Here is a 19,527-nt window from a genome sequence, read left to right as displayed (position 1 = left end):
AAGGCAGTTGGCAGACTGAAGGCAGGGCAAGAATGCTGAGGCCGAACAGTCTTTGCTGTTGGCATCCGTGACCTCACAATCAACTTAAGCATCAACACACACAGACCCCCCCACCCAGAGAGACACGCACACACAGAAGCTGGTAACATTTACAACATGGAGAGATGCACCCAAAATCTCGAGGACTTTTGATTTGGGGGAGGGCATCATCGGCGCTGACTGCATGGGTGTCCCGGGGCTGGAGCACCCATGGGGAAAAATTAGTGGGTGCTTTGCACCCACCGGCAGCCAAGCTCTGCCATCCCCCAGAGCATCTCCTGCTGACCAACTCCTCCCCCACCCTTCCAGGGCCTTCTGCCCACCACAAAACAGCTGTTTGGCTGCATTCAGGACGCTCCCATTTGGTGGGGGAGGAGCAAAGCCATAACTCACCCAGAGATGTGATTTTATTAAATGGTTTGGAGGCTCAGAAACACATAGAAAATGTTCCAAGGCCCTGAGCTAGTGAAAGTGCCAATCACCCAGAGAGCAGTGGGAGCGGGTCCAAGATGTAGCAAAGAGGGTTTCCTGCAGGGAGAAGGGAAGCAGAGAGATTGCAGCTGTTTGGGACAGAGACTGTCTGTTTGTTCTGTATGTATGCAGCACCTGGCACAATGGGGCCTGATACCTGAGTAGGGCCTGGACACAGTGCTAATAAAGCAAGGGCATTTGTTGAATTACTGAAGTGCCCTGAGTCCCGAGTGGAAAGGTGGCAGGTGAAGTGGGGCAAACCCTAGACAGATGGGATCTGCCCAGCCTGGGGCAGCATGTGCGGGAAGGGGGAGGGGAAAGGCCATTGGGAGTGTTTCCACAGAAGGCAAGAAATCAGGGCACCAGCCCTAGCATGGGTGAGTGAGGCTGTTTCCTGGGATAGATCTCCACAGACAGCATTCGTGGGCAGGCTGGGAGGGATGGCCTGGATTCACTTTGGAGTGGATCCAGTGTAAATGAGACTAGACTTGTCCCAGAAGGGCCCAGATACAACAGTGACAGACAGACACTGTGGGTGGAGCCTGTGAATAAATAAATGAGGTGCATTATAAAACAGTAGGAAAATAATCCCCCTGCTCTGTGACCCCAAGTCTGACCTTGTACCTGTCAATGGGGCATCATCACTCAACGGGGGAGCTGTTAATGAGGCCCCACAGGGATTGGCTGTAGCCCCCTCACGTCTCAACTTTTTAGTTAACGATCTGGAAGGAAGTATAAAATCACTGTGGCTAACACAGCTTGGAGGAGTGGTAAATAATGCTGATGATGGGGCCGTTGTATGGAGCAGCCTGGAGAGTTTGGTAAACTGGGATTAGTAAAACAAATGCAGCCAAAAGCAAGGCCCTATAGCTGGGAATGGAGACGGGTGGCCGCACCTAGAGCCTCGGGAATGGTAGCCTGGAAAGCAGTGACTAGGAGAAGGATTTACGTGTCACAGAGGACAAAGAGCTGAACACTGACTCCCATTGCTAATGTGATCCTGGGACGTAGAAACAGGGGAGCAGCGTTGGCTTCTTTGTGTATGTAATTAAATCACCTCTTCATTTCTTTAAGTAGCTGGTTGCTTGTTTGGGGGCTTTTCTGGGGGCGCGGCTTCTGCTTTGGTTTTGGTTTTGTTTAAATTTCCCGCCGGTGAGGGCGATTGCCTCCTGGTTGTGCAATCGACTCAAAAAAAAGATTTCAAGGGCTGCTGGCTACTTCCTCTGCTCAGGAAAGTGCGGGGAGACCATGGCTGCCGGGGACCTGGCCGAGAGCTTCCAGGACAAAGTGTCTTGCTCCATCTGCCTGGAGTATTTCACAGACCCGGTGACCATTGAGTGTGGGCAGAACTTCTGCCGGGCCTGCCTCAGCCAGTGCTGGGGGGAGCCGGAGCCAAACTTCTCCTGCCCCCAGTGCAGAGAAAGCGCCCTGCAGAGAGACCTGCGTCCCCACGGGCAGCTGGGGAACCTGGCGGAGCTAGTGAAATGCCTGAGGCTGCAGGCGGGGCCAGAGCCCGAGGGGCAGAGAGTGGGTGACAGGCACCAGGAGGCTCTGAAACTCTCCTGCGAGGAGGATCAGCCCCCCCTTTGCTTGGTGTGTGACCGATCCTGGGCGCACCGCACTCGCACGGTGGTTCCCATGGAGGAGGCTGCCCAGGAGCACAGGGTAGGGAACAGTTATCTGCATGGTTGGAGTTACAGGGGCAGCTTCTCTGCAGCTACAGAGCCCCCCCGTGTGTCTGACCAGCTCTGGGTTAGAGCCAGGGAGCTGCCTAATAACGGGATTGTTGTGCAGTGGGAATTTTTCATAATAGTTTGGATGAATATTGTGTGTGCCTCAGTGTCCCCTATGTGGTGCATGTTTAACACCCACAGACCCCCGTTGTCGTCAGCTGGGATCAAAGAGGGGGACCTGTGGAGCTTAATGGACGAGCCTCTACTGCGTGAGCTAAAAGACCTGTTCTCCTCTCCAAGACTGTAGGAGGTTCACACATCTTTAGTTGGTCTAGGTGCTGCTGAAGGGGGACAGAGCGCCACACCAAGCAGGCATGGGTTACACATGGTTAAGGCTATGAGTTTTTCACAGAGGTTGCAGAAGTCACGGAATCCGTGACTTCCAGAGACTTCTGTGACTTCAGCTCGTAGCTCCAAGCGAGCCCCCACAGCTGCCCAGCCACTGTGAGCAGTGTGGGGACCCCGCAGCTGAACTCCCCGTGGACAGGTCACGGGCTTCTGTGAATTTTTCTTTATTGCCCGTGACCTGCCGTGACTTTTACTAAAAATATCCCTGACAAAATCTTAGCCTTACCCATGGTTAGGTAGGTGAGAGGAGGGCGGAAAGGTGTTACTTGTAGAGACCCAGAGATACAGGCATGAGGGACAGCTGGCTGCCTGGGGCCCCATGCCCATGGAGTGTCCCAGAAGACAATGGCCATTCCAATTGTCTGGACATTTGGCACCAAACAATAAATGACCATGGACGGCCCACCCTCCATGGGAAGCCAACCAAGTGTGCCCAGCTGGAGGACAAAGGACTAGGCTGGGGTTCTAGGTGTGGGCTGCTGGAGGCAGGAGAGCAGCTTGTGGGCTCGGGCGACAGAGGGGACAGAGGGCTCTGGGACTGACCTAGATGGACCTTTCCATTCTCTGTCTTCACTAAGCACTGTCTGCATTGTGTTCCAGACATGTCAAAAAATAGGGAGAGTCAATTATTTTTTATTCAGGTCCAAATTTCTTGGTCAATGCATTGTCAAGGTCCAGACTTCAGAGAAAATAATACAAAATAATAACAATCATGATCATAATAAAATAATAAAAATATTTCAGGATCTGCTCAAAAGCATCTGGTGGTCCAGATTTGGCCCACGGTCTGCCTGTTGACTGCCCGTGTAATAACCCCCCCTGCTTTTACAGTGCTGGTTGAGAGTCACTCCAGGGTAAGGAAGTGGGGGTACATGGCTCCCTGGGGGCCTACAAGTCTCCCTTCGGTGTCCAACTCAGGTGGACTTGCTGACGTGAAGCAGGGGTGTTGAAGGCTCTGAGATTCAGAGTCAGGAGGCGGTGAAGCCAAGTGACTTTCCTCATTGGAAAAAGTGTGACCTTAAGGGGGTTGCCACACTAAAGAGCTCCTCCCAGGGACTGTTCAAGAGCACCAGACCTATGGCAGGGAAACAGCCTGGAGATGATGGTGCTGGGCCGGAGCGAGCCCGGCCCAGCAGCTCTGCCGGGGAGCTACCTTGGAGCTGAGGTCACTTTTTCAGAGGGTTGGAGAAGGGGGAACTGCTCCCACAGCCTCACTCTGCTCAGTGACGATGTTATCGCTCAGCCCAAACCAGTGACCCCAAACCAGCCCCCAGAGCCATTGTCTGTTTGCAGGAGCAAATCCCGACCCGCCTGCAGCATCTGTGGGAGGAGACAGAAGAGCTCCTGGGCCTGAAATCCGACTGGGACAAGGAGAGGGAGAGGCTCCTGGTAGGTGCCCTGCCCTGCCTGGCCGCTTTGCACAGGGGTGTCAGCAACAGCAGCAGGGGGTCTCTGCGCTGCTTGGGGTCTGGGTCATTCAGAAGGTTAAAGGGTTTCCAGGGTCGCTACAGGGAGACAGGTCAGGGCCATTTTAACCAGTGCAGGGCAGACTCTGCTCTCAGGTACCTGGTGTACATCAGGAGTGAGCCCACCGAAGTCAGTGGGGTCAGGTCAGACTCCTCTGGGACCCTGCTGTTAGTTCCCACTGGGGTCAATGGGTTTACACCAGGGTAGCTGGGAGCAGCCTCTGGCTCTGTCTCCCTAGTGCTGGGAGGGGGGGCGGAGGGAGAGGCCAGTAAAACACTGAACAGGCGCAGATGTGGCAGGGTCGGGGCGGAGCAGGGGGAGACTTTTGCTGATCCCAGGGTTCGAGTGTCAGACGTCCCAGTGATGCCATTGGGCAGTTTGGGAAGCACCATTTGCCACGGCCTGGTCTGCACTTCACTCTGGTGCTGGGACAGTGGTGGGGACGGGCTGGGGGCTGGTGATTTTGGGTCACGTTTTTATACTAGCAAAAGCTCTCGTGTAGCCACGGTTACTCTGGCAAAGAGATGGAATGAAACGCTCTGGGGAGCCCGGACAAGGCTTTGTACCATTTCCCAAGACACCCGCTCTCCCCGGGTCCCTGCCCTGCCCCTGCGTCTCTCTGTGCACCCCAGAGGCAGACGGAAGTGGAGCGGCCGCTGGTGGTGTCCAAGTGCGAGGGGCTGCACCAGTTTCTGGCCGAACAGGAGCGCCTCCTCCTGGCCCGGCTGGGAGAGCTGGGCGAGGAGATTGGGAGGAGGAGGGAGGACAATGCCACCCACCTGGGTGAGGAGATTTCCCGGCTCAGCGCCCTGATCACGGAGCTGGAGGGGAAGCGTCAGCAGCCGGTGCTGGAATTGCTGCAGGTGAGACAGTGTCGGATGCACCCAGAGCCCAGTGCAGGGAGGGGACGGCCCCTGAGTCACTCGGGCTGACAGGGTAACTCAGTGCAGGGCGCACGGCCCGGGGCGTCTGCAGGGCCAGGGGCCCAGGGCTGCAGAGAGACAGGAGTTTGGGCTGTCGGGGAGGTGGGGGAGGCTGGTGAAAGGCTGTTCCAGCCCTGGGCTCAGCACAGAGGACCCGGCCGTCCCGTCCCTGCGGAACATCTGGTGTGAACGGGGCTCTGCTCCCTCTAGCACAGCCCTTCAGAGTCTCCACCCCACTGGGGGAGCAGCCTGTGGGGCCGGGCTGGGGGAGCAGAGTGACCCGTCTGGGGCAGGGGGCCGGCTGGGCCATGGGCCCTGACTCTCTGCTCTGTCTCTCCTTCCCCTCTGGGGTGTCAGAAGTGCTGTGAGCAGATACACCCGGGCTCCGTCTGCCCCCAGGCCTCGTTGTGCTGGGAAGAGACTCAGGGTATGTCTACACTACGGAATTAGGTCGAATTTATAGAAGCGGTGTTTTGGAAATCGGTTTTATATAGTCGAGTGTGTGCGTCCCCACAGAAAATGCTCTAAGTGCATTAAGTGCATTCACTCGGCGGAGCGCTTCCACAGGACCGAGGCAAGCATCGACTTCCGGAGCGTTGCACTGTGGGTAGCTACCCCACAGTTCCCGCAGTCTCCGCTGCCCATTGGAATTCTGGGTTGAGATCCCAATGCCTGATGGGGCTAAAACATTGTCGCGGGTGGTTCTGGGCACATATCTTCAGGCCTCCGTTCCCTCCCTCCCTCCCTCCGTGAAAGCAAGGGCAGACAATGGTTTCGCGCCTTTTTTCCTGAGTTACCTGTGCAGACGCCATACCACGGCAAGCCTGGAGCCGCTCAGCTCACCGTCACCGTATGTCTCCTGGGTGCTGGCAGACGTGGTACTGCATTGCTACACAGCAGCAGCAACCCATTGCCTTGTGGCAGCGGACGGTGCAATAGGACTGGTAGCCGTCATCGTCATGTCCGAGGTGCTCCTGGTGGCCTGTGTGAGGTCGATCAGGAGTGCCTGGGCAGACATGGGCGCAGGGACTAAATTTGGAGTGACTTGATCCGGTCATTCTCTTTAGTCCTGCAGTCAGTCCTATAGAACCATCTTATGGTGAGCAGGCAAGCGATACGGATTGCTAGCAGTCCTATTGCATCATCTTCTGCCGGGCAGGCAAGGGATGAGGATGGCTAGCAGTCCTATTGTACCATCTTCTGCCAAACAGCCATGAGAAGTGGATGGCATGCAGTCCTTCTGCACCATCTGCTGTCAGCCAAAGATGTAAAAGATAGATGGAGTGGATCAAAACAAGAAATAAACCAGATTTGTTTTGTACTCATTTGCTTCCCCCCCCTGTCTAGGGGACTCATTCCTCTAGGTTACACTGCAGTCACTCACAGAGAAGGTGCAGCGAGGTAAATCTAGCCATGTATCAATCAGAGGCCAGACTAACCTCCTTGTTCCAATAAGAACAATAACTTAGGTGCACCATTTCTTATTGGAACCCTCCGTGAAGTCCTGCCTGAAATACTCCTTCATGTAAAGCCACCCACTTTGTTGATTTTAGCTCCCTGAAGCCAACCCTGTAAGCCGTGTCCTCAGTCGCCCCTCCCTCCGTCAGAGCAACAGCAAACAATCGTGCATCTGAGTTGAGAGTGCTGTCCAGAGCAGTCACAATGGAGCACTCTGGGATAGCTCCCGGAGGCCAATACCTCGAATTGTGTCCACAGTACCCCAAATTCAACCCGGCAAGGCCGATTTAAGCGCTGATCCACTTGTCAGGGGTGGAGTAAGGAAATCGATTTTAAGAGCCCTTTAAGTCGAAATAAAGGGCTTCATCGTGTGGACAGGTGCAGGTTTACATCGATTTAAAGCTGCTAAATTCGACCTAAAGTCCTAGTGTAGACCAGGGCTCAGAGCCCAGGCAGAAGACCCAGCATCCCGACCGTGGGACGGTCTCACCCTCTGGATCCAGCCCCCCTCCATCCCCATAGCCCTGGGGCTGCTGCCGCTGTGTCTGTGTGACCCACCCTGGGAAGGGGAGTGCCCCACAGCTCTGGGCTGGAGAACCCTCCCTGGGACCAGGCTGGCTTGGGGGATCATTAATGGGGCTGAGAGCCTGTCACCCCGAGGGCCCAGCTAGGACCTGGCCCCAGCTCTGTCATGGCCCAAAGCCTGTCCCGTGTGAGGGGGGCCCAAGGGCCTGTGGGGAAAGAGCTGAGTGTCCCAGCCCAGGCCCTTGTGGGGCAGTGTCCCGGTCCCAGAACCCCCACCCCACGGGGAGTGACCAGGCCCCTTGGAGGCTGAGAGGAGAAGCTGAGAAGAAGCTGGGCCTGGAGAATGAGCCCCTCGCTCATCCCTGGGAGAAGCCCCTCCAGGCCCTTGTAGGGAACGTGGGGCTGGGCCAGGTGTGAGGGGAGCTGGCCCTGCCTGGGCTGGGTTTTCTCTCTGGATGGAGAGAGGCCCCCAGTCTCCAGGCTGGCCCCGGCAGATCGTGCAGGCAGTAAATTCCCTGGGCAGCAGAGGTCACGGCCCCGTTAGCCCTGCCTGTGGCCCAGCTCCCACCCACTCCCCATCTGGCTCTGGGGGGCAGGAACTTAGAGCAAAGGAGGGGGAGGAATAAACACGCTCATGTCTCTGCAGGGATGAGAAGGCCATGTCTCCGCATCCGGTGCCCGAGTCCCCTGAGCTGGAAAAGAGAATCCGGGATTTCCCTCGAGAGAACAATCTCCAGGAGGCTGTGACGGGATTCCTGGGTAAGGGGCGCTGCTGGGGGTTTCTCTCATTGTATTTGAGCAGGGCAGGGGGAGGGATTTGGCCCAGCAGGTTGGGTTATTATCAGTTCCTGTGTGCCCCTATTACTCGTGGATAAGAGCTTCATTCAGAGCACTGTGACTGCCCAGCCCAGAGGGGCCCAGATCCTGGGAGAGCCCTTGGGGTCCCAGCTTCCCTGGCTGCTCAGAGCAGAGCCCAAAGGGGAAGATTTCAGGAGAGCAGATAATTCATAATCATGAATCTGTGCGCCCAGTGCTGTCTCCTGCTCTCTCCCTGGCTATCTAAGCGCAGGGGCGGGTGCTCTTGGTTAACAGGAGACGTTATCACGGATTCTCAGCCTCCCTGACTGACACCAGCTGAGCCTCAGGGCCCTAGTGTTTAAGCACTTTGGGCCACACTTTCAATGGTATTTAGGTGTCTGGTGGGAACCTCCAAAGCACCTAACTCCTATGGACTTGCCTAACCTGCTTCAGCCCTTTTGAAAATCCCATTCTCCAGGCTGTTTCCCTGCCATAGGTCTGGTGCTCTTGAACAGTCCCTGGGAGGAGCTCTTTAGTGTGGCAACCCCTTAAGGTCACATCTTGATTATCATGCACATTGTCACTTTGGATGAGCTATTACCAGCAGGATAGTGAGTTTGTGTGTGTGTGGTTTTTGGGAGGGGGTGAGGGGGTGAGAGAACCTGGATTTGTGCAGGAAATGGCCCAACTTGATTATCATGCACATTGTGTAAAGAGTTGTCACTTTGGATGGGCTATCACCAGCAGGAGAGTGAATTTGTGTGGGGGGGGGGGGGGGGTGGAGGGTGAGAAAACCTGGATTTGTGCTGGAAATGGCCCAACTTGATGATCACTTTAGATAAGCTATTACCAGCAGGACAGTGGGGTGGGAGGAGGTATTGTTTCATATTCTCTGTGTGTATATAAAGTCTGCTGCAGTTTCCACGGTATGCATCTGATGAAGTGAGCTGTAGCTCACGAAAGCTCATGCTCAAATAAATTGGTTAGTCTCTCAGGTGCCACAAGTCCTCCTTTTCTTTTTGCGAATACAGACTAACTCGGCTGTTACTCTGAAACCTGTCATTATGCAAGGCACTGCATTTAGCCGTATGGAGTGGAAATCTATCAACTGCATGAAAAAACTTGTACAGATACAGACAGACATCATCTTCCTTTCCAAATGCAAACAGACGGACATCGTACCAAAAGGACTGAAGGTAAAAAATCCATTACAATCTACATACCACACAGACTATGCCGACAGCTTGTGCCCCACGCTCTCAAAGAAACTGCGGAATCACCTGATCAACATCCTCTACAGCAAACAGGGAAAGATTAAGAATGAGCTCTCAAAAATGGATACTCTCATAAAAAAACAACCTTCCACACAAACTTCCTCGTGGCTGGATTTTACTAAAACTAGACAAGCCATTTACAGCGCACACTTTGCTTCTCTACAAAAGAAAAAGGACACTAAACTTTCTAAACTACTACATGCTACAAGGGGCCACAGCAATGGTTCCCTCAACCCACCTAGGAATATTGTTAATCTATCCAACTATTCTCTCAGCCCAGCAGAAGCAGCTGTCCTATCTCGGGGCCTCTCCTTCTGCCCCTCCACCCCCACGAACATGATACAGTTCTGTGGTGACCTAGAATCCTATTTTCGACGTCTCCGACTCAAGGAATATTTCCAAAATACCTCTGAACAACATACTAATCCACAGAGGTCTCCCTACCAACACTACAGAAAGAGGGATTCTAGGTGGACTCCTCCTGAAAGTCGAAACAGCAGACTGGACTTCTACATAGAGTGCTTCCGCCGACGTGCACAGGCTGAAATTGTGGAAAAGCAGCATCACTTGCCCCATAACCTCAGCCATGCGGAACGCAATGCCATCCACAGCCTCAGAAACAACTCTGACATCATAATCAAAAAGGCTGACAAAGGAGGTGCTGTTGTCATCATGAATAGGTCGGAATATGAACAAGAGGCTGCTCGGCAGCTCTCCAACACGAGTTTCTACAAGCCATTACCCTATGATGCCACTGAGAGTTACCAAAAGCAGCTACAGCATTTGCTCAAGAAACTTCCTGAAAAAGCACAAGATCAAATCCGCACAGACACACCCCTGGAACCCCGACCTGGGATATTCTATCTACTACCCAAGATCCATAAACCTGGAAATCCTGGGCGCCCCATCATCTCAGGCATTGGCACCCTGACAGCAGGATTGTCTGGCTATGTAGACTCCCTCCTCAGGCCCTACGCTACCAGCACTCCCAGCTACCTTCGAGACACCACTGACTTCCTGAGGAAACTACAATCCATCGGTGATCTTCCTGAAAAAAACCATCCTGGCCACTATGGATGTAGAAGCCCTCTACACCAACATTCCACACAAAGATGGACTACAAGCCGTCAAGAACACTATCCCCGATAATGTCACGGCAAACCTGGTGGCTGAACTTTGTGACTTTGTCCTTAACCATAACTATTTTACATTTGGGGACAATGTATACCTTCAGATCAGCGGCACTGCTATGGGTACCCGCATGGCCCCACAGTATGCCAACATTTTTATGGCTGATTTAGAACAACGCTTCCTCAGCTCTCGTCCCCTAAAGCCCCTACTCTACTTGTGCTATATTGATGACATCTTCATCATCTGGACCCATGGAAAAGAAGCCCTTGAGGAATTCCACCATGATTTCAACAATTTCCATCCCACCATCAACCTCAGCCTGGTCCAGTCCACACAAGAGATCCACTTCCTGGACACGACAGTGTTCATAAACAATGGTCACATAAACACCACCCTATACCGGAAACCTACTGACCGCTATTCCTACCTGCATGCCTCCAGCTTTCACCCTGACCACACCACACGATCCATCGTCTACAGCCAAGCTCTGCGATACAACCGCATTTGCTCCAACCCCTCAGACAGAGACAAACACCTACAAGATCTCTGTCAAGCTTTCTTACAACTACAATACCCACCTGCGGAAGTAAAGAAACAGATTGATAGAGCCAGAAGAGTTCCCAGAAGTTACCTACTACAGGACAGGCCTAACAAAGAAAATAACAGAACGCCACTAGCCGTCACCTTCAGCCCCCAACTAAAACCCCTCCAACGCATTATTAAGGATCTACAACCTATCCTGAAGGCTGACCCAACACTCTCACAAATCTTGGGAGACAGGCCAGTCCTTGCCTACAGACAGCCCCCCAACCTGAAGCAAATACTCACCAACAACCACATACCACACAACAGAACCACTAACCCAGGAACCTATCCTTGCAACAAAGCCCGTTGCCAACTGTGCCCACATATCTATTCAGGGGACACCATCACAGGGCCTAATAACATCAGCCACACTATCAGAGGCTCGTTCACCTGCACATCCGCCAATGTGATATATGCCATCATGTGCCAGCAATGCCCCTCTGCCATGTACATTGGTCAAACTGGACAGCCTCTACGTAAAAGAATAAATGGACACAAATCAGATGTCAAGAATTATAACATTCATAAACCAGTCGGAGAACACTTCAATCTCTCTGGTCACGCAATCACAGACATGAAGGTCGCTATCTTAAAACAAAAAAACTTCAAATCCAGACTCCAGCGAGAAACTGCTGAATTGGAATTCATTTGCAAATTGGATACTATTAATTTAGGCTTAAATAGAGACTGGGAGTGGCTAAGTCATTATGCAAGGTAGCCTATTTCCCCTTGTTTTTTCCTACCCACCCCCCTCCAGATGTTCTGGTTTAACTTGGATTTAAACTTGGAGAGTGGTCAGTTTGGATGAGCTATTACCAGCAGGAGAGTGAGTTTGTGTGTGAATGGGGGTGGGGGGATGTGAGAAAACCTGAATTTGTGCAGGAAATGGCCCAACTTGATTGTCATGCACATTGTGTAAAGAGTTGTCACTTTGGATGGGCGATCACCAGCAGGAGAGTGAATTTGTGGGGGGTGGAGGGTGAGAGAACCTGGATTTGTGCTGGAAATGGCCCAACTTGATGATCACTTTAGATAAGCTATTACCAGCAGGACAGTGGGGTGGGAGGAGGTATTGTTTCATATTCTCTGTGTGTATATAAAGTCTGCTGCAGTTTCCACGGTATGCATCCGATGAAGTGAGCTGTAGCTCACGAAAGCTCATGCTCAAATAAATGGGTGAGTCTCTAAGGTGCCACAAGTCCTCCTTTTCTTTTTCCAAGGAGGAAAGTCACCTGGCGTCACCGCCTCCTGACTCTGAGTCTCAGAGCCTTCAGCACCCCTGCTTCACGTCAGCAAGTCCACCTGAGCTGGACACCCAAGGGCGACTTGTCGGCCCCCAGGGAGCTATGTCCCCCCACTCCCTTCCCCCAAGTGGCTCCCCACCAGCACTGTGAAAGCCGGGGGGTTGTTACAGGGCAGCCAACAGGCAGACGCGGGCCAAAGCGGGGCCCCCCGCTGCTTTCCAGCAGACCCTGAAATCTTTTGATTGTTTCATGACGAGCAGGATCGTTCCTAGGCTACGGCGGCCCGTAAGGCCCGGATCCAGGGGGTTCAGCCGGCGTGCGCGGGAGCGGGGGGAGGAGCCCGGTCGGGCCTGGGAGCGCCGCCCCTCCGCCACGTAGCCGCGCGCCGGCCGCGAGAGGGGGCCGGGGTCGAGGCCGCCCTGATCCGGCGGCGGGAGCGGGGCCAGCCATGGGGGGGGGCCGCAGCATAAAACCAGCGGCTTTGAATTCCCGACCCCCCCACACCCAGAGACCCACAGAGAGACCCCCCCACACCCCCGACACACAGAGACCGAGACCCCCCCACACAGAGACTCTGAGACAGAGACCTCCCCCACACCCCCCCACACAGACCCAGAGACACCCCCCCACACAGAGACCCAGAGACAGAGACCCCCCACACACAGACCCAGAGACCCCCCCACACCCAGAGACCCACAGAGAGACCCCCCCCACACCCCCGACACACAGACCCAGAGACCGAGACCCCCCCACACACAGAGACCCTGAGACAGAGACCCCCCACACACATCCCCCCCCACAGACCCAGAGACACCCCCACACACACACAGACCCAGAGACAGAGACACCCCCACACACACACAGAGACCCAGAGACCCCCCACACACAGAGACCCAGAGACAGAGACCCCCCCACACAGACCCAGAGACAGAGACACCCCCACACACACCCCCACACAGACCCAGAGACACCCCCCCACACACACAGAGACCCAGAGACCCCCCACACAAAGAGACCCAGAGACAGAGACACCCCCACACACACCCCCACACAGACCCAGAGACCCCCCCACACCCCCCACACCCAGAGAGAGAGATCCCCCCCACACACAGAGACACAGACCCAGAGACCCCCCACACACACAAACCCAGAGACAGAGACACCCCCCTACACACACAGAGACCCACACACAGAGACCCCCCCACACACACAGAGACCCCACACACACACAGAGACCCGCACACATGTCCTGTGAACCGGGAGTTCTCGGCTATTTCTTAAACCGCGGGCAATTAGCAGCAAGATTTGAGGAGTCCCTGAACTAGTTAATATCCAAGAATAACAATTACTGCAACCCAATCAAGGAATTTTCATAGTGTGTGTACATATAGACACACACACACACATATATTGGGGCTGTCAAGCGATTAAAAAAAATCACGATTAACTGTGCGGTTGTACAACAATAGAATACCATTTACTTTAAATATTTGGCATGCTTACATTTTCAAATATATTAATTTTAATTACAACACAATACGAAGTGTACAGTCCTCAATTTATATTTATTTTTGATTACAAATATTTGCTCTGTAAAAAACAAAAAAATTGTAAAGATTCTTAAACCTTGGGCCGAGCGCTGTTGCTGTTTTGAGAAATCTCACATTGGTACCTTCTTTGCGTTTTGTCAAATCTGCTGTGAAAGTGTTCTTAAAACGAATATGTGCTGGGTCATCTTCCAAGACTGCGGTAACATGAAACATATGCAGAATGCAGGTAAAATAGAGCAGGAGACCTACAATTCTCCCCCCAAGGAGTACAGTCACAAATTTAATTGATGTCTTATTTTTTTAACGAGCATCATCAGCATGGAAATATGTCCTCTGGAATGGTGGCAGAAGCATGAAGGGGCATACGAATGTTTAGCATATCTGGCATATCTTGCAACGCCGGCTACAAAAGTGCCATGGGAACGCCTGTTCTCACTTTCAGGTGACATTGTAAATAAGAAGCAGGCAACAGTATCTCCTGTCAGTTGTAAACAAACTTTTGTCTTAGCGATTGGCAGAATAAGAAGTAGGACTGAGTGGACTTGTAGGCGCTAAAGTTTTAAACTGTTTTGTTTTTGAGTGCAGTGATGCAATCAGAAAAAACCCAGCTGCATTTGTTACACTTTCACAATAAAGACTTTGCACTTCAGTACTTGTGTGAGGTGAATTGAAAAATACTATTTTTTTTGTTTTATCATTTTTACAGAGCATATATTTGTAATAAAAAAATAATAATATAAAGTGAGCACTCTGCACTTTGTGTTCTGTGTTGTAATTGAAATCAGTATTGAAAATGGATCAAAAATATATAATAAATTGCAACTGGTATTCTATTGTTATAAGCGTGATTAATCGCGATTGATTTTTTTGAGTTAATCGTGTGAGATAACTGTGATTGACAGCCTTAACGTACATATATAAAATAATACCAAATCCTCAGAACACCAATATAATGGGGAAACTAATTCTTACCTTAAAATGACAAGTGATTTTATGTACTCATGTGGCACTTGTTGGCATTGCCCTAGCAACAAAGCTATTGAAACAGAAAAGCAGGCAGGGTGCGGCAGTGAGGCTGATGCCTAGCAGGGCTACCAGGTGGGAAAAAAAATCTTTTCATTTTGCCTGTGCTCCTAAGAGGTTGAAAGTTACCTAAACCCCAAAGCATAAAAGTGGGAGTGGGGGCAGGTGCTTTGAAACTTCCATTCCCAGGATCGCCATGGCACATGGGTCATGAGAGACAGAGTCTACAGGCGCCAGGGCAGGGCTTGCAACTAAACTCCCATGTTTCCCTCAGGATTTTCAAACTACACTGGACCCTCACTAGAATGTGGGATTTGGGATCCATGCCAAATCCCGCATTCTAGCGCGTACTGCATTACAGCGGGGACCACGTTACAATGACAGTTAATGACGGTGACTAAATTAGGGATCCGCAACCACGTTCTATCAGAATTTGTGTTATATAGACGCGTGTTCTAGCGAGGGTCCGGTGTATAACTTTCAGGTTCTCGTCTCTGTCAACTCAGGCTATGTCTACCCTATAGCACTTACAGCGGCACAGCTGCAGTGGGCTAGCCCCTTGTTCTGTGTTTGGCAGTGGCGGGGATTCCTTCATGGTCTTTTTCCTCTTTTAGGTGCTTTCAAGGGTCATCATGGTGCACCTTGGTAAGTGCAGACAGGGCTTGTTAAGGGTTGCGTGCACACCATGTTGTACTGACAGACCCCAGTTTCTGCATCCCTCTAAATCAATCACAGTTAGTGGAGAATGTGCAGCCTTCACCGCTGAACTCTCTTAAGGGTTGGTAGAGCAAATCTGTCATCTTTATTGTAAATAAATTGCTTTAAGACCTCAATGTCCTGGCAAGGTACAGACTTCGATTCCATCATGAAGAATAATCTATTGTTGCTGCGTAAGGGAAGGTTACAGCAGTTTTCTTGATTTTTAAATGAAACCAAGCTTTTCTCTAAGGCCTTTGGAATTTTTTGGCTCGATGTCTATACGCATCTGTTTATAATCAAATCTATTGTGACACCTGTTGATCTTCCCTTCAGCTCATCTCCTTATGAAGAATTATCATGGAGGACACGTAGCTATCCGATTGGCTCTTGGTGGTTGTGCCAACAGACCCTTCTTCCGTATAGTGGCCACATATAACAAGCGAGCACGGGACAGCAAGTATTTGGAGCAAGTGGGCTGCTATGACCCACTCCTAAATAGCCACAATGAAAAGCTTGTTGGCTTGAACATCGAGAGAATCAAACACTGGATTGGTTGTGGAGCACATGTCACAAAACCGGTTGAAAAACTTCTAGGTAACTCAGTGTGTTTTCCAATCTGAACTATTTGCTTATGTCTCTTAAAAGACAATAGGTTTTCCTTGGTGATCCTCCGCATACTTGGAGTACCAAAGACTCTTTCTTCATTTCTTTGCATGAATCCTTGAGAATATGTATATATGCAGTCACCCTTCTTTTGGCCACAGGAAATGGGATGTTTCAGAGTAGCAGCCTTGTTAGTCTGTATCCGGAAAAAGAACGGGAGGACTTGCGGCACCTTAGAGACTAACAAATTCATTTGAGCATAAGCTTTCGTGGGCTACAGCTCACTTCATCAGATGAATAGAGTGGAACATATAGTAAGAAGATCTATCTACACATACAGAGAATCATGAAAAGGTGGGAGTTGCCATACAAACTGTAAAAGGCTAATTAAGATGAGCTATAATTTGTTAGTCTCTAAGGTGTCACAAGTACTCCTGTTCTTTTTGAGGAAATGGGAACGGGTCTCATTTATGGAGAGGCTGAGCTGGCCGAGACAGCAGTAAAAGGCACTTCAAGCCACTAGAGGGTTAGTGAGACAGACAATTACTCTCACTTCTTAAAAGTCTCATTAACTATTGGAACAGTTGACCGAGGGTTGTCGTGAATTCTCCATCACTGACAATTTAACTTGAGATGGCATGTTTTTCTGAAATATATATGCTAAGAATTATTTTGGGGAAGTTCTATAACATGTGTTATATAGGATGTCAGACGAGATAATCACAGCGCTCCCTTTTAGCCTTTGAATCTGTGTGTCTAGAACAGTCATATTGCAACTCCAGCTATAAATATCAATAATCTTTCTTTCAGGTCTTTCTGGATTTTTCCCATTGCATCCTATGACAATCACAAATGCAGAAAGATTAAGGAAGCGAAGAGCCTTGAAAGCCATAACAGCTTCTGAGGAAGAAACTCCAGGTGACTGATAACATCTAACTGAACTGAATTACTCAAAAGATTACTGTACAGACAATGATCAGAACAGTGTGCCAACTAAAAAGGACAATATATTTACTACAGGCAAAGAAATGATAGTGGATGTCAATTATTTCATAAGAACATTAAAGTATTTTGAAGCTTTAGGAGTCCTCAGACAAGGATTCTGATTGTCCTCATTTGTTAATTACTTCTTATTTTTCACAAATTATTAATCTTTCATGTTTGTCAAACTGCAATTACTTAGGCCCAGATCCACCAAGGTAAAATTTAGGCTCCTAAATTCCACTGAAATCCAATGGAATCCAAGAACCAAAATACCTTTGTGCATCTGGGCCTTCCAGATTACAGCATTCATACAAACTGAATACAAACTCCCGTTTTCTAAATAGCTCTATTGTGGAGGTAGAGAGAACGTTACTGACCGTCGTAAGAGTCTAATGTAGGAAGTTGTGCTGGATCAATGAACAGGTGAGGATGCACCTGGAGGCTTCCTTCTAAATGTCACCTTACCATTACTTAAGACAAGCCACAGTTGGTTTTTAATTTTACAGTGAACTATTTCAAGATTTTTGTTAGAGGAGGGACACTCAGACCTGGCCACTGTTGCTTCTTTATTTTCACCCAGTGAAGCTGCAAATAGTGTAAGCGGCAGAAAATCCTTTTTTCGGTGCAGGAGTGCAGCACAGAATGTGACACGAATTACTTAACCACACTACTGTTCTTCCAGAAGGTATCCCACAGAACATGACCACTCTACACATAGCAAATACTTGGATGGTTTTATACCTTTCTTTCTCCCTGAACAGTATTTGATCAAACATTATACATGCGTCCAGCTAAAACAATAATTTAAAAAACCAGGAATTACTACATGATGTTCATAGATGATCAGCCACCCATAGCAGCCATTCATATTCCAGCGTGTTAAGCACAATAAGAATTGAGCTATGTTCAGAGGCAGACGGCTATCCCTGTTACTTGGAGGAACTCGCACATCATTCATTCTAGAGTCTTCCATCCACATTCTGACTCGCTTAAATGTCTTAGGTAAGGCTTGTACCATCCCCGAAGATCACCAACCTCAGACTCTGGTAGACCAAACAAAGCCACTGAGTTTGAGTCATAGAACCATCACCCCAAAAGCCTTAATGCCAATCAGTGCAAATCTCAGAATTGATGATGGGGAGCACATGAGATCTTTCTCAGCCCACACAGTGCAGCGCATCACCCCTTGTAAAGCACTCGACGTAACAAAGCTGAGACACGCTCACTGGACGATCACAGTATCCTGCTTATTTAAGAAGAGCACAATACAATAGACCACTCTAGTGCTGACAGAAAAGACGCCTTCCTCAGCTGTTGCTCCAAGATGGCAATCTGCTGCTGTTCCTGCATGTGAGGAAGTTGGTGGGGCTCAAAAGGAGGGCAGCTCACAGCAAGAGAAATGGCTGAGAAGAGCTAGGCAAGTTAGAGGCACTTGAGATTCATTGCCGACCTGTGTGTTGCTCCCTTGGCAGCACACCCATAAGGGTGCGGGGAGAACCATGGAAACTCAGCCAGCTCTCACTTGCCAGGCAGCTGGGAATTGGTTACATTTTTAATGGAGAAGTAAAATCTGAGCAAATGTATACATAGAACCAAAGAAAAATAAGATCTTTTGGGTGATACCTGAAGTCCTGCCTGAAAAGGTCCAGGCAGACATGGCTGGTTTGGATTTTGCCTATTAGTACATTTAAACCAGGGGTTCTCCGAACACATTTTTTGGTGGCCTCGGACTGTGACCCACCAATTCTTCCTGGTGGCCGCACTGACACTTTTCCCTAAAATACGTAACTGTAGGAAAAACAAATAAATATGCACAGACACGTGTCCAAATCCTTGTAATTTATTGATGTAGGGTTTTTTCAGACTCACAAATAATATGAAAAATTATATTTGTATGTTGAATATTGCTTTTCGCAGCACACTCAGTAGCTAGCTGGGAGTTTGTGAAAAGTGATATTAACAAACATACAAGTATCACTTTTCACAGGCTCCCAGGTGGCTAGTCAGTGTGCTGTGAAAAGTGATCCTTGCATGTTTCTTTGTTTCGCTTTTCTCAGCAAGCCCCAGGTTTGGAGAGGGAGGCAGCAGGGGTCTGGGGCAATGGGGGGGATAGAGGTGGAACCAGGGAAGGCAGTGGGGGCTGGGGGCGATAAATGGGGGTTCGGGGAGGCGTCGGGGAGAATGGTGAGCCCTGCTGCCAAAAGGCTGGACAAAATCATGTTGTTGGTGTAATGCAGGAGGTCAGATTAAAAAACTCACATTAGTCCTGTCCATGGAATCACAGCACTGGAAGGCCCGTCCTAGTCCCGTCCCCTGCACTCAAGGCAGGACTAAGTACAGTAGAACCTCAAAAATACGAACACCAGAGTTACAGACGGACCCGTCAGCCAGACACCACGTGGCCCCAGAAGTACGCAGTCAGGCAGCAGCGGAGACGAAAAACAAAAAACCCAACAAATACTGAGCTGTGCCGGCATGGCATCGTCCAGTTCGGCACATCGGGGCTGCCTGTCCCCACCCCCACCCACGACTTGCCACGCGGAAGGCCAGCCACGTACAGGTGAAGACGCTGAGGTTCACGGGCACAGCTGTGAGCTCCCGAGAAGGAGTGCTGGGGTCTGCACTAGCCACAGGGGCTGTTTCCCGCCTCTGGCTGGGAGGGGGACAAGCCT

The 19,527-nt window shown here is 50.5% G+C and overlaps 1 protein-coding gene across 1 annotated transcript; it reads left to right on the top strand.

Annotated features, from left to right (window-relative positions):
• Positions 1-4,904: 4,904 nt before the first annotated feature.
• Positions 4,905-16,968, top strand: LOC311528210 (small ribosomal subunit protein bS16m-like). The gene is made up of 4 exons (XM_084642948.1): positions 4,905-4,921; positions 7,611-7,723; positions 15,602-15,862; positions 16,682-16,968. The coding sequence occupies exons 2-4, from the start codon at positions 7,624-7,626 to the stop codon at positions 16,795-16,797; spliced, it is 477 nt and encodes a 158-aa protein (XP_084499074.1). The 5' UTR covers positions 4,905-4,921; positions 7,611-7,623; the 3' UTR covers positions 16,798-16,968.
• Positions 16,969-19,527: the final 2,559 nt, after the last annotated feature.

Source organism: Lepidochelys olivacea (genome assembly GCF_965140295.1).
Source record: "Lepidochelys olivacea isolate rLepOli2 genome assembly, chromosome: 11".
Taxonomy (NCBI): domain Eukaryota; kingdom Metazoa; phylum Chordata; order Testudines; family Cheloniidae; genus Lepidochelys; species Lepidochelys olivacea.
This window is presented reverse-complemented; position numbering and strand designations above follow the sequence as displayed.